At 35.2% G+C, this 14,831-nt stretch overlaps 2 protein-coding genes across 3 annotated transcripts in view; one reads left to right on the top strand and one right to left on the bottom strand.

The window, feature by feature from the left end:
• The first annotated feature begins 8,464 nt into the window (after positions 1–8,464).
• LOC134846464 (uncharacterized) lies at positions 8,465–13,737 on the top strand. Of its 2 annotated transcripts, none has more exons than XM_063863832.1 (3): positions 8,465–8,578; positions 10,233–10,377; positions 13,174–13,737. In XM_063863832.1, the coding sequence occupies exons 2-3, from the start codon at positions 10,255–10,257 to the stop codon at positions 13,714–13,716; spliced, it is 666 nt and encodes a 221-aa protein (XP_063719902.1). In that variant the 5' UTR covers positions 8,465–8,578; positions 10,233–10,254; the 3' UTR covers positions 13,717–13,737. The 2 variants fall into 2 exon arrangements, with proteins under 2 accessions (XP_063719902.1, XP_063719903.1); XM_063863833.1 differs by having other exon boundaries at positions 8,465–8,660.
• Positions 13,738–14,555: 818 nt separating this feature from the next.
• LOC134846668 (glycoprotein-N-acetylgalactosamine 3-beta-galactosyltransferase 1-like) overlaps positions 14,556–14,831 on the bottom strand; it is a 36,668-nt gene continuing 36,392 nt past the window's right edge. Inside the window, exon 6 of the mRNA XM_063864052.1 lies at positions 14,556–14,687. Coding sequence (XP_063720122.1) covers positions 14,556–14,687 — 132 coding nt within the window. The remainder of the gene's footprint in view (positions 14,688–14,831) is intronic.

Here is a 14,831-nt window from a genome sequence, read left to right as displayed (position 1 = left end):
AACAATCACTAGTACATTTGTCTAGACGTTTTATATGCCCCTCTTTTAACAGTTTTTCCATTTCCTCATACACGTTCCGTTCCCTTGTATGTGTATTGGGATGCGTCTCCCTTTTTCTTGTAATGGATAAAGTGGGTATTTGAACTTTGTGCTGACAACGTGATTTTTCGAACACCCTTGACGATCAAAAGGTTTTTAAATTTACTATAGAATTTGTTTTTCCAACCTTCTGACTGTTCGCACAGTAACACGTCAAACCTCGTCTTTTCTTTCGGTGCCAACTTCTGTTTTGTGTGCATCCCGACTTTGCTCTGTAAGTCCAGCCCCAGAATACATCGCGTGCGTCGTTCTGTGATTGAGAACGATGCTCCAACCACCTCCCACCCTGCTGAACGGATGGTCGTGGTGATTGCACCCAATATATTAATCGGAAGTTTGTTATAGTCTACAAATTTTGTAGTCAAGTTGAGATTTTCCCGTGGAATGAACCTCGTATTTTTTGAATACTCCAGAATTTGCTTTGCAGTCGCCCAGTTCAAAAATGATACAGGACTGCCCGTATCAATAGTCATGTTTATGATTTGATAATCTATTCTAACCAAAACTTTTAATGACCTTATTTGTTTCGATCGGGTATTTCTGCGAATATCAACCTTCTGTATGTCCCTGCTACTCTTCTTGATATCTCGGTTTCTATTTGATTGCTGTTTTATATACTCATCTATTTCTTCCATCGAAGACAATTCTGATTCAATAGCCACAATTTCGAACTCCTCACACGAGTCAAATGACTGAATTAAATTGCACTCTTCATCTGTGCTGGATGATTTTTCCGCAATCTCATTTACTTGCTGTGACTTACTCATTTTTACAAAGTGATTTGGTTTGACTAAAATTGACTGAAAAGCAATTACAAGGACAAAACTATCAGTTTGGATCTTAACTGGAGCATTATTGCTGAAATATGTTTACAAAAGTCATTCTTTCAAACTATAATTGACACAAAATTCTATAAGTCAATTTCACATTTTTCTGATTTCGGATTTCACTGTTTTGTTTTGTAGTCATACGTTGCATAAAAAAATTGTTGATTGGCTAAGTTCCATTTTTAACTGCTCGTTTGTTTTGCTCGTCGTCTTATTTCTTAGGTCACCTTTCTAACTTACCTATTAAGGGTAGGATACATTTTTTTTTGGTTTGGAATTTCTTTTGGAAATTCGCTTTTAATGTTATTCTTCTAAAAATGAAAATTGTCGCGGAAAATAGTTTTTTTTTGTTTTTAAAGATGTATAGAAAAGAACAACCCTTGACTAATTCATTTCCTTTCTGTATTTGAAGATTTGGAAACTATAACTTGCGTCTTGCGTCTTGCGTCTCGAATTTTATCTTCGCTTTTTTGACAAATTTTTTTTTACGAAATGCAACAACAACTAGCTGCTACAGCAAATTGTCTTAACATTTTCAATTAGAAAAAAAAATTGTTTTTAATTTTTCGTTGTAAGTTTTTACGTTTCTCTTTGGAGGGAGGGGAGATTGAAAGATTGAGATCTTTAACTAACCTTTGCTGTAAATATGTAAATATCTAGTTTTGTTTATCTGCTTACAGTTAATGAATTGTGAAACACTTAACGTTTTATTTCAGTTATTTTTACTCCTCTGCCTTCACTCAAAAAAATATATGAGTCTGAAAAAAATCTCTCGGAAAATACAGTTGCAGCTCAAATCACTACAAGGCATTTCATATCATCACTGAAGCTGAAAGAACGGAAAAACTTGATTGTAACAATAAAGTTAAAGAGAATGTAACTATAAGTTATAATATTAAAGTAAAGGTCTTTTTTGGGATAAGAGGAAATAGTGAAAGTAATGGTGGGCGGGAGGCGAAGTTGCGGACGCTCAAACCCAAACCCCTTCCCCACTAGAGATTCGACCACCTGTGATCCAAACGGTCCCCTTTTGTACTTTTTTGAGACATACATTTTTGGCTGACTGACCCTAAAATTTTTCAAATGTCGGCTTTTGCGCCAATATATACTAATTTTTCAAAAAGATCCTAAAAACGCCTTTTTCGCTGGTTTTTTCAAAAATTTGCTTGGGGCGAAGAAAATTTTGTGGGTCTTTATAATGAATTGGTAGAGGTCAGAAAATCAATTTGGCCGACCTAAAAAAAAACAAAATTTTCATTTTTTTTTGAAAATCTTGACCCCCCTCGAGAAAATCCTAGATCCTCGCCTGATAGGAGGGGACAAAAACGACGTTCACTATTAGCACTACATATGGAACGACTCCTCGTTGTTGATTTTTGCTATTTCGGTCGTTTAATTGAGAAATACACTCTACATACCTTTATAACGGCATGCCTCAACGATCAAAATGGCAAAACGTGTCGTAAACATCTTTTGAGAAGAATATTACATTCAGTCTACTGGAAAAAAATGTGTATGATAGGTGCTATTGAAATGTGATCACTTATCCAAAAGAGTTCAAATTTTTGAGAAGCAGGTGGCAAATCCAAGCTCAATTCTCAAATATCATGTTGTTCAGCCAAAGATTACGATATCGAGCAAAAATCATATCTTGTTAAAAAGTTTCCCTTATGGCAATTAATAGAAAATCTTCACTGTTGTAAACGAATTTTGTATAATTTTGCATGAGCTAATGCGAAACTTTACCTTGCAATAAAATTTCTCCTTTTTTGAAGTTGGGGGTGGGGGGTCCGGGGGGTTACAAAGCTCACAAAATTCCATGAAAATGAAATTTGATGAAATAAGTTCATAAAATTCTTCATACATTCGTTTTTGATACGGAACGAATAATTTTTTCATTGTTTATACTTTTGCTGGTGGAACTTCTAGATAGAAACAACAACGCTTATTTATTGAGAACTATTGCATCATGGCAGTAAGCAGTATCGAAAGTGGTCATTAATTCAGTAATGTCTGCATGAAATAATTGTTCCTGGAAATTAGTATTTTAACCTTTTCATGGTAATTCTTTTCTATCAGAGCATTACTCTTTGGGTTAAATCGTTTCCCTCAGCAATCAAAAAGGAACAGAAATAAAACTCATTTTTTGATTAAAACCGAAGGTTAAAAAGATTTATCTTTCTTTAAAGCTGCTTAATTAGACATAAGATGAATAGCATTGGCAAAAAACTAGCTCAACTAGTCAATAAAACAAAACGAGTTTGCATCTTTTTTGAACGGGTTTTTTGTGTAATGAGAATAATTTTTGTTTAATTTTTTGTTGTAATTATTTATTATGCTTGGGTTGTGTTGGCCTAAGAAATAATTTCTGGCAATATTTATGAAAATTGGCATAATTTTCCTAAGAAATAATTTCTGGCAATATTTATGAAAATTGGCATAATTGTATTGTCAAGTACCATAGTATTGTCTGATTTATAAAAGAGTAATAGAACAGAGAAGAATAGTAAAAAACAAGACAAAGTTAATAATAACTGCTCCCAAGTCTTCAGCGGGTCAGCTACGCTTCATTCAGCAAAGTATTAAATTCCAAATAACAAAAATGTTATAAAATACATGACACCGGATAAGACACTATCATACCACATGAACACTCGAACTCTATAAAGATAGATTGAATTATTTCCATGCCCAACTTTGTTAGATTTTTGACTATATCCGGCCAAAACAAAAGGTAAAGTTTTGTTAATGCTAATCGTTAGCTCAAATAAACTGCGGATGGAGCTCGTTATTAATTATTGTTACTCACGAAAAACTCTGAAAGATTTTTGCTAAGCCTTTGTTTTTTTAATGAATTGGGCCGCGTTTTTGTGCCAATAGCTTAGCAACTGGCTATTTTCATTATTCCGGTTTTGGAATTGGTTTCCGGCTTGAGATGGTTTTTTTTCATTACAACTTTGGCAATCAAAATCATAATTTTCAACAAAAACTTTCATGCGAAGATATCACATCCCTACTTGAAAATGATGACTTAATTACAATCCTCAAGAGTTGAATTTGAAAACTCGCCAAAAATATAGTGCTTATTCTCAATTGGAAGATTTTATATTTGATTCCGATAGTGTAGCGCAAATTTTTTATGCGTGGTGACTTCACTTGCGCTCCGAATTAACTTGAGCCAAGCTAACTAATATCATTTTGATTCTCTACACGACTCAAATATTAAAAACGGAATATTTTATTCTAGTAGTTGAGGGACGACAAACAAAAAAATTTTAACATACAGTTTATCGAAGATTCCTTTATCAAAAATATTCAGACCATTTACAGGACAATCTGAACATTCGGTGTCCAACAATTTAATGACATAAAATTTAACACCGTACATTTTAACACTTCGTCATTTCACTACTAAACAATTTAAATCGACAACAATATAACTCCTATTTTCCAGTTTAACACAGTACATTTTAACACCTAGTCACTTCACTATTGAACTTAATGCTGTATGAATTCCTTATCTTAACTCTTATCGCACCAAAGTTAATCTTGCAATTAAGGCACGCACCATAATAAAAAAAACTTGGTTTATCTTAGTTATACATGCTAAAAGGAGGCTTCCTAAAATACTTAAGACTGTTTGTAATTTATTTTCAATTAGACTTTTCGCTAAACCATTATGATCGCTAAAAAAAGCTGCTTGTGCTAATTCATAACAGTTTCACGTAAAAATTCTGACAAAATTGAATTCTAACAGTCACTTTATACTTTCCTCAAGTGATAAACAACTGCAAACACAAAAAAAAAACATTATGAGTGAGTCTTCTTTCGAATTCACAGTTTCATCTAAAAACAAGCCAATTGTTATAGCGTCCGGCCACAAATTTTACTTCGAGCGAACAAATAAGTTTACCGAAAACTGGATTTGCTCAAATTATCAAACAGATAAATGTCGAGCAACTGCCATTACTGAAAATAACGAATTAATTGAGACGCCTGGAGAGCATAACCATGACATTTCAGCGGGAAAATCGGAAGCCCGAAATGTCATAAGGCATATAAAAGATCTCAGCGAGAGATTTACCCCGACTGTTGCAGTTGTCAGTGCGGTTTTGCCAGCTACAAACAATTTGGCCCCTCAGTTTGCCCTCTCAAGTAAAACCAAACTGATCCGTATACAGCTAGATGTAAATATGCCGCCCATCCCCGAAAATTTTGAAACTTTTATCCGGCATGACAGTGGATCAAATTATCATGGGCGAATCATTTTTTGCGGCGACCCCAAAATGCTTAGAGTTCTGGAGATATCAATTTTCTGGTTAGCCGACTGAACTTTTAAAATTACTCCAAAAATGTTCTATCAACTATATTCAATTAATTTTAGTGTATCTGGCATTGCGCCAGCTTTGCCTTTACGCCTTCCTTCCTACAAAACCGAAAAAACCTACAACCGCTTCTTGCAGGCGTTATTGATTTAGCACCCAGCTTCCGGCCTGAAAAAAATTAGGTTAGATTTTGAACAATCTGCTCTTCAGTCCTTCCAAAAAACATTCACCGAAGCTCATTTATCGGGTTGTTTTTTCCATCTCTCCCAGAGTTACATGAGAGAAATTAATGAATTGGGTCTGAAAGTGACCTACGAAACGAACCACGATTTGGCACTGGCTTTAAAATTGCTGCCACTCCCTTGAATTCGAAAAAAAAAAAGAAAAGATCGGCGATTCCTATGACATGATCGTTCAGAAAATTCAGTATGCGACAGAAATTGTTTAGATCCCGAGAAAGTTGAGAAAATTGACGAGATGTGTCTGTACTTCGGCTCTACTTATATAAAAAGCTTGGTGCCAAACCGTGAAGTTTTGTTCCCACCGTCCCTTTGGAACCAGCGAGATGCGGCCTTGAGTGGGATTGCTCAAACAACAAATGCTGTCGATTCGGGATTCAATCCTATTTCAGCGGACCCCACCCAAATATGTGGAAAGTATTGGGCAGCCTGCAAAAAGACGGTTACGTACAGAAACTCAACTTTTTTGATGCATCGAGTGGCCATAAGTTCACAAAAAAGAAAAAGTATCGAGTATTAAATTAAAGATTACAAAACATAATGTCCGTTTACGAAGACAAAACTGATCTGTACTTTTTCAGAGCGTTGTTTAGTTTGTGTTAAACTTTTGTAAATTTTGTCTTATTTTTGTTTATTCTTTCGTATTATCAAAAATCAAAACTTAATTCTACTGAAATTTTTGTCAGCTTTTTTTGAAAAGACATTTCCTTGCAGTATTCCGGAAACGTAACTAAACGTAAGAACTTGACTTGTGCCTTAGCAATTTAATCCCAGGACAACCGCCCTTATTTTCGGGCTGCTAGCTTGGGACTACGGGCTGGCAAATCCTTTAGCTTTGCATTTTTGTGCCAACGGTTCAAAAAAAACTGACAAAGCGATCAGGTCATAAGTTTAAGTTCGAGAATGATTCTGAAAAATATTGATTTTTCGGCTTTTGGCATTGGTTGAACCTTTTTATAATTTCTATACCGGCTAAAGTTGTCTAGAAAATTAGGCCATATTTGTCAAAAGACGTCTAATTATTTGCGGTCTATTGAAGTTTATTGAATTATTGCTTGTTTTTGGTTCATTTTGAAATGATTCATTAAAAATATTGGCAAGGTTTTTTCATTTTGGTTTGAAACAATTCATTGAAATCATTTGCAAGGTTTTTTTTGTTCAAAAGTTACGCGAATTAAATAGCGAGAACTTGTCTGGCTTTAAATGGCAAAAAGATCTCTCGTTTAATTTTTGATGTTTACCGAATTCCCCTATGAAGTAAGTTTTCTTTTCATTTTGGATGAAAACTGTAATAAGTCATAGAAATTGTTTTAAAATGTAGCGATGTTAAATTGCTAAGGCAAGAAAAAGAAGGGAGTGAAATTGTAAGGTGTTAAATTCTTTAGAGTTAAAAAGGGGGGAACCGAACATTCAAGGCTCTGCCCTAACTTACTGGCAATTTTGTTTTGGTACTACTTTAATGGAGTGTTCCCTTGAAAATAACCAGGTCCCTTGAGAGCAGGACACATAGGGCTCACAAATTGTTCAACGTTTATACGTTTGCCATACAGAAAGATGTCGCAGTAAGTTTTCAAACTAAAAGTTTGTTTTGCTAATTTGTAAAACTTTTCCACTCCACATTTTAATGTGAAAAATTCGAAAAAAGTATAACTTTGAGTTTCAATAACAATTAAAAAACCCATAACCCTTTCGATAACCAAAGTTTCTAACTAATAGTTTTTAGCGACATTTTTGAAATGAATATTTTATATACAAAACACCAGGGTTGACCTTTATACAAAGAAAACGCTAGTACTACAATTTCTCAAGGAGCTAAGAAAATTTTGTGAAAATAAGACTATAGAAATTGATAGACCAGCGTTGTCAACACCAAAAAATATATAAACTAAACCTGAGGGCGTTCAAAGTTGATACTTTAAAAATGTAATGGTGAAAAAATCGATTTTGAATTTGAAAACTAGATAAATTGATGACACATTTTTATATTAAGAACGCTAGTCATACAATTATACAATTTCAAAAAATCAAAATTAAGGAAAAATGTTAGGTCTTGCTTTAAGCCGCAAAAACAGTTCTAGACTAAATAAAGTTTCGAAAAAATTCTTCTCGCATGTAAATTTTGAATTTACTGTCTATAACGTTGGCCAAGTCTTTTTGCCTAAAAGAAACCGAAATCAGAATGCTTGTTAAACCCGAACTCTGTTTTTTTTTTAGTTTTATATAGCAAGATAAATTTAAGACCTGTCAAAAAAAACAGGCCATGATTTACAAAGATTCAAATTTTTGAATTTTTTTTAGCCGTACACAAAAAATTACCAATGTGCAAAACTAAAACACTTGTTTACATGGCAAATCTCAAATGCAGTTTGTTCATGGATTTTTTGCCACTCAACCTGTTGGGTTTATTAATGAAAAAATACTTGGTTATTGTGTTTACGACTGAACAAAAAAACTCGAAATAAAACTACTTTTCCACAATTTCACACTACTCACGCAATTTCACACTGCAAAAAAAAACGCTAGTCACACAAATTTACACAGCGAAAAAATGTTAGTCTCAGAGTAATTAGACAATTTTCTGGATGCTAGTTTTACAAGTGATTAATTGTGTTTCGTCAACCTGGCTAATTTTCAAATTATTACATGCGAAATGTATGCGGGACCTGTCTGCGAAAGTAACTTCTTCTAGGGACAACTCTATCGTAGTTGTACCTTTGTTTTGTTTCGAGTCTGGTTTAATTGTTTCACCACCAAACCTTTCTTCAATTTATGACAACATCCAGCCAAAACAAAAGGGCAGGTTTCGATGATGTTAAACGTTTGTTTTGTTGCTCAAATTAACAACAACTAGAATTTATTACTAATTTCGGTTATTCATGAACTACTTTGAAACATTCTTGTTAATCGTTGGTTAGATATTATTAAACTGGCTGAAAAACTAGCGGTTCACTTTTGAATCGAGCGGACCGAAGAGAAGTCTACTTTCATCATTGTTGCTATTTACTAAATGCTGATTACAGATAACTCATAGCCGCACCACACAATTCATTTTGAAAAACAGACAGGTGCAAGTTCTTATTGCGTTCAGGTAATCAATTATTAATCTTAACCTTCGTTCCCACAAAACATTTTTCTCATATTTACCAACAAACAGCAGCAAAACTAAAAAGGTAATGTACGTGTAGTGCAAGTACGATAGTTTGGTCCCAAAAACTTGGATGGGTCCCTGTAGAATTTTTTTGCGCTTAAAGTCTTTGGAAATAGGGCGAATTTTTGTTTACTTGTGTTTTTAAAACTTTCTAAAACATCGCGGACCCATCATTCAAACGTGCTTTTTTAAGGTACTCAACAATCATACTTGTACTTGTACGTGTAGTTTTCTATCTTTATCATGAGATTTTTTAAAAATTTTATTGGCGCTCAGCGAGGCTGTCAAGTTATTGGTAAGAAAAAAGAACATTCTTAAGCACATTTTTAACACTGAAAAGAAAACGTCTTTTATCGGCGCACACTATCTCTTAAAATTAGTGGAAATTGGCGCCAAAGAAGATTTAACCATTTTTTCGCGTCAGTCAGTCAAAAAGGGATGTCAAAACAGTACCAAAAATTCAACACCCCCCTCCCTCGGCACGAGACTATAGGCACAAATTTAAGCATTTTGATTGTATAAAAACAAACGTTTCTTCGGAAACTCAACTGGCCCATTCCGGCAAGCGCGGATGAAGCAAAATGAAACCACTTAGCCGTCATTAGTTAGAAGTTTATACCTTCTTAAATTACTATGCAGAATCAATCAGACTAATTCCCGTTTGTTTTCTGGTGTAATATGTCTTCTGTACTATACTGATTTTTTGTGAAGAACATTAATTTGAAAACCTAGTGTTATTAGGTTCTTTCAGGCGCGGATCTAGGGTTTTCTCGAGAGAGGTGGCCGATTTTCAAAAAATTTCTAAAATTTGTTGGACCTGTTTTTAGGTCGTCCAAAAAGATTTTCTGAGCTCTCTCAAATCCTTATTAAGACCTCATTTTAACCAAATTTTCTGCACCGCAGCAAATGTTTTAAAAAAGACCGTGAAAGACAATTTTAGGCACTTTCTAGAAAATTTGACCAAAAAAATCGCGTTTTTTGGCGCGCTCTCTCCCCTCAAAATTAGTATATATTGGCACTAAAGGCGCCTTTAGGAAAAATTTACAGTCAGTTAGCTGAATCTGGAAATCTCAAAATAGTACAAAGGGTACGGCAGGGGGTCGAATCCCTGAGAAAGGGCGAACTCCCCCCCCCCCCCCCCCCCCCAAAAAAAAAAAATACGCGGCAATAATAGGTCGTCTAGCTTTATTCGGAAAAAAGATAAATTTGCTAGATGAATTTGACGTGCGAAGGTCCGCAGGCGCGGATCTAGGATTTTCTCAAGGGAGGTGGCCGATTTTCAAAAAATTTCTAAAATTTGCTGGGCCTTTTTTTTAGGTCGATCAAATTGATATTCTGAGCTCTCTCAAATCCTTATAAAGACCGCATTTTAACCAAATCATCTGCACCGCACTTTCAAGCCAAATTAAAAAAAACCGGCCAAACATGCCATTTTTGCATTTTTGGGCACTTTTTAAAGTTTTCTAATCTTAATAAAATAAACTGATTGTACGGGAATTATTGAAACGAATTTCAAAAACTCAAGTGTTGTTTGGAAAATAACATCCTCTAAGATTCTTATAGCGCAATAAATGAGGCTTCAATACCACTGCAGGCGGGAAGTGTGAGCAGAATTAATGTCGACTGTGGGGGAGACGGTGGATGGGGTGGAGTATGGGGAAGTGATGGCCTACATTATCATCGGGGTACTCTGCTTCCTGTTGCTTCTTCTAATTGCACTCATTCTCGTCAACATTCGAGTGAGTAGTTCAGAGTACTGAATGATCTCGTTTCAAGTTAGGATTTTTGAAAATATGATCGCAAATGCGTCACTCCTGTTCAGTTCGAACATTTCTGTTTTCATGTAATTTTGGTACCTCAGAAAACTAGTAGGTGTCAAGTTTTGAAAATTTATTCACGCCCGATAAAGTATTATATATTCAAGAAAATAATTCAAACACTTTTTCTTGGTGCTGAGAAATACCGGGCTGTATTTCTGTTAGTATCGCCCCCTTTAAGTGCGTGGGATGGAAATATGGGTTAGCTATGGATTATGTGTTTTTCTTCGCCCAATTTTCATTACTTCACAGAAAGGAATCGAACATTCGTAAGGAGTCAAATGTGGTATAATATCAAATCACTATTGGTCGTGATTCGGACTTGTCTAAAATTCTTGTGATATAGGTAAAAATTGGAAACATGCACGGAAAAAATGCGCCTCAATTACAATCAACCATGACCAAAATCCAACAAATATACAGAAATAAAGTGGGAACGGGTCTATTAGCATGTGTGTTGATTAACATGCCCGTATAAAAATGTAGTTTGAAGATTTCCGTTGTAACAATTTGTTCGTTCAAATTAGCAATTTTCAACAGCCTGTACTCCGCCGAATTTTCAATAAGGATAAACTGAAGTTGTAGCTCCCCAACAAATCAAGTGTATCTAGAAATTATCTAGAAGTACAGGCCAAACCGTTTTTCGTCTGACAGCACAGCCAGTTAAAACAATTATCGCATGCTTATATGCACATAGGCTAACTGCTTCACTTCTTAAATTGCTAATCGTATACTAATCGTATGCTAATCACTACGCTCCTTAATCGTCGCATGCTGATAGGCACACAGGCTAATCGCTACGCTCCATAAAGTGAAAAACCAACGAGTAATAGTAACGGAAAAATGTTTTATTTTTATTTGATTGAGGTAATATTTTAAGTTATAAACAAATAACAAGGGTAATTAAAAAGGTGAATCTAACTCTTTGAGATAATTTGGAACTTCTTCTTTTTTACTCTACCATACTTTTGTCTGATTTAAAAAAGGGAAATTAAGCAGCAAAAATTTCAACTGGGAAAAACAAAATGTATTTTTTCATGTGCTACAATCCCTTAGCACTTGAAAGGATGCAGCTAATCAATTCAAAGAATACTCTCACTTTTGGCAAACGGACACACTTGATAATTTCGGCATACTCACCGTTCGGCATGTTGACATGCCTTCAGAAATTGTCCAGATGTGGTTTGAGGCTAGAACCCCAGACTGTGGTTTGCGGCTTTTAACCCAAAACTCATCTTTGAGCAGTACAGACATCACTTTCGCAAATTTCATTCTATAATGACACGCTAATGTTAAAAATAACAGGAATATACAAAAATGACAACTTACCTGAAATGTTTTTGTTGTTATTTCTCAGAATCAAAGCAAATTAGAAAATTAGGCTATTGCCTAATAACAAAAACATCCCATTTATTAATATCAGTTTTTGTGATCGGAACTTTCTATGCTACTTCAGCAGCGACCAGTTTTCCTTATTGTTTTTGATAGTAATTTAAATGACTAGGCCAAACTGTACTTTGTGAATTGTATGTGGATTCCGCAACAGGCCAAAATCAGATATGTAGCGGAATCCGCTACTTTGCTAGCTTTCTTTGATCTTCGTGGCTGTTTTGGATTTCATGAACAAATAGGTAAAACACTTCATCGCTCAAAGTTTGTCCAAAAGAAGGTTGTTTGCGGAATCCGGAATATGGAATGATATGATCAGCTCTAATCACAAAAAATTGTTTTGCTTCTTCAGTGTACTTCTCAAATTATGGTCCCCTAAAAACTTCAGCTCGGAAATTTATTAGGGGTACATCCACGATGTTGAATAAATAATAATTTAGGATTTTTGTGATTTTCACTCACAATGGCTAAGTCCTTGCTTTCAATTTCATCATTTGCTGAATATTAGTTCTAGTTCTAGCTATTATTTGTTCACGCACGATCTTAGTTCAATGTAATAAACAAAATTGCGGAACCCATTTACAATTTGCGGTGTCTGCTTAAATTTTGCGGAATCCGCTGATATTTGCGAAATCCGGAACAACTAGCTATATTACACGTATTTGAAAACTGTAAGTATTCAAGCTTTTTTTTTCTACATCTCCGTTGAAAAGTTTCAGCAATTTTCTTTCTTTTTCCGTTTTTGAAAAGATTTTTGTCAGCTTAACACTGAAAAAAAAACACTTGCAGAGCAACCAGCCACAACGTAGCTCCAAAAATAAATGTTGATGAGTAGATGGTCGAACGTTTCACGCAAACCAATATCGAAGCCGACCCTAGCGGATTTTAAGGTGCGTATTCATAGGTTCCAAAATAAAAAATCAGTCCCATAGGTTCCAAAATATAAAAGCAGTCGCATAAGTTCCAAATCTTTTCAATTGGTCAAAAGACTAAATTAGCCGAGTCTCGGTTTAAGGTCGCCGGTGGGCGCGCTACGCGCGCGTCGCCGCTTCGCGGCGATAACCGGCTCTAAATTTCGTATAGAGTCCTACCCTTTGGTGGCAAGCTAGCAACACGTTGGCGCTGCTGCGGCGGTCACTATTCTGCAGCTTGAGTTTATGCTGGTTGAACAGTAAACAATCGATCCATAAATTCGTTGGCTCAAATTTCAACCAATCAGAATTCAAGACGATAAATTTTGGAACTTATGCGACTGATTTTTTATTTTGGAACCTATGAATATTGGAACCTATGAGAATTCACCGATTTTAAACATTGTTTTTTTTTCAGATTACCAGAAAACACAAAGCATTTGAAGAAAGCATCAGAAATCCCACTCAAACATCTTCAATTCAGGATCACTCCTATGACGAAAGAGATCAAGACATGCAAACTACGGCCGCAGGAGGATCCATAAATGATCCTCCTACAATTAGACATTCTGAAATGAATGACGATTCTTTGTCAGTAGAATTTCACGCAAACCCGTCATCTTCAATTAATATTCATACAGAATCAAAAGGTCCAGTCACGTTTTCTAATGAAGACTGCAATGTAGTAAGTCGTGAAAACTTGCCCGATCACGTTGCTGGAAGGTCAAATTCGCTGACAGTAGGTGAAGATTCGAAGAAAGCACCCAAGCTATACAAAAGAAGAGCTTCAGGTCGATTACGATTTGAAAATCCAGATGCGCCGGTTGAAATTGGGGACGTTGAATTAATCGAAACCAGCAACCATGGGGTTCTGAATGATCCTCAAAGTGAAGGGTTGGATAATGATGGCTTTGAAGCAGATGAAGTTCTTGCCAGTGACACAGAGACAATACAACTTTGATAATATTTTGATGTTTTAGCTTTAGAGTATAAATTTATTTATTTTTTGCTCATTATTTTTTGCGAATCACCTGATCATATAAAATAAATTCTGTGCATTGAGCATGTCCAAAAATTCACGTTTGCGTCATAGCAGGGGCATATCTTCGATTTTCTCGATGGAGGGGTGCATTTTCAAAAAAGTTTTTCATAAAATTTTTCGACCTTTTTTTAGGTCGACCAAAAAGATTTTTCGAGCGGTCCCAGAAAACTGTACAGACCCTATTTTGACAGAATTATCTAGGCCGCAGACAAATTTTGCAAAAGGTTACGACAGATTTTGGTCTATCTGTCGGGGGGGGGGGGATGTTAACTTGACCCGTCGTTTTTGATGTTCACTCTCTTGGCTCATTTGGGAAAAAGTTTTAGTCAAATCTTTTTAAATTTAATGTATTAGTGCCGTGCATGCAGAATCATCACTTCTTAATTTTTTGATTTTTTTTAAATAAGTAGCACGCAAAAGAAGCTATTCTGAAGTTTCAGTCAATTTTGTCTTGCTTAATGTAGCCAAATGTAGCTCAGTTTATCGGATTTTTTGACCTTACGTTTTAGAGAAAATTAGGAGACAAAAAACCACTATTTTTTCAACATCTTTTTTTTTCTTAGCCCATATTGAAAAATGTCAATTGAGCGTTAAAATTTTTATTACAGTTTAGTTGCATGATTCGGAACCAACCTTCCAAGCATAACATAATTCAAGTCAAATTTTATATAGATGATAACAGTACTAGATCAACAATAATAGATTTCAGTTTCAACAAAACAGCTTCAAATCAGTATTCAAGATGTCTTCAAGTATCTTCAAGATTGCATGTTTTGTTGCACTTGTAGTACGTGTGGTTGTAGATGGTACAGGATGTATTCCATGGCATACATGTACTGTGGTCCCACATAGTGAAAACTGATCGAATTCTCCGAACAACAGTCGAAACCCTGGAGCAGAAAAAACTTTTTGATAAAACCGGGTCGAAGTGCTACTTTATGTTTCAACTTTTGTTTCGATATGCGTTTGTCAAATATTGATCTCAAATTGGGCATGTGACTTACAATTAAATTTCAGAAGTTGTTCTTCTTCAT

Source organism: Symsagittifera roscoffensis, chromosome 5, assembly GCF_963678635.1.
Source record: "Symsagittifera roscoffensis chromosome 5, txSymRosc1.1, whole genome shotgun sequence".
NCBI lineage: Eukaryota > Metazoa > Xenacoelomorpha > Acoela > Convolutidae > Symsagittifera > Symsagittifera roscoffensis.
This window is presented reverse-complemented; position numbering and strand designations above follow the sequence as displayed.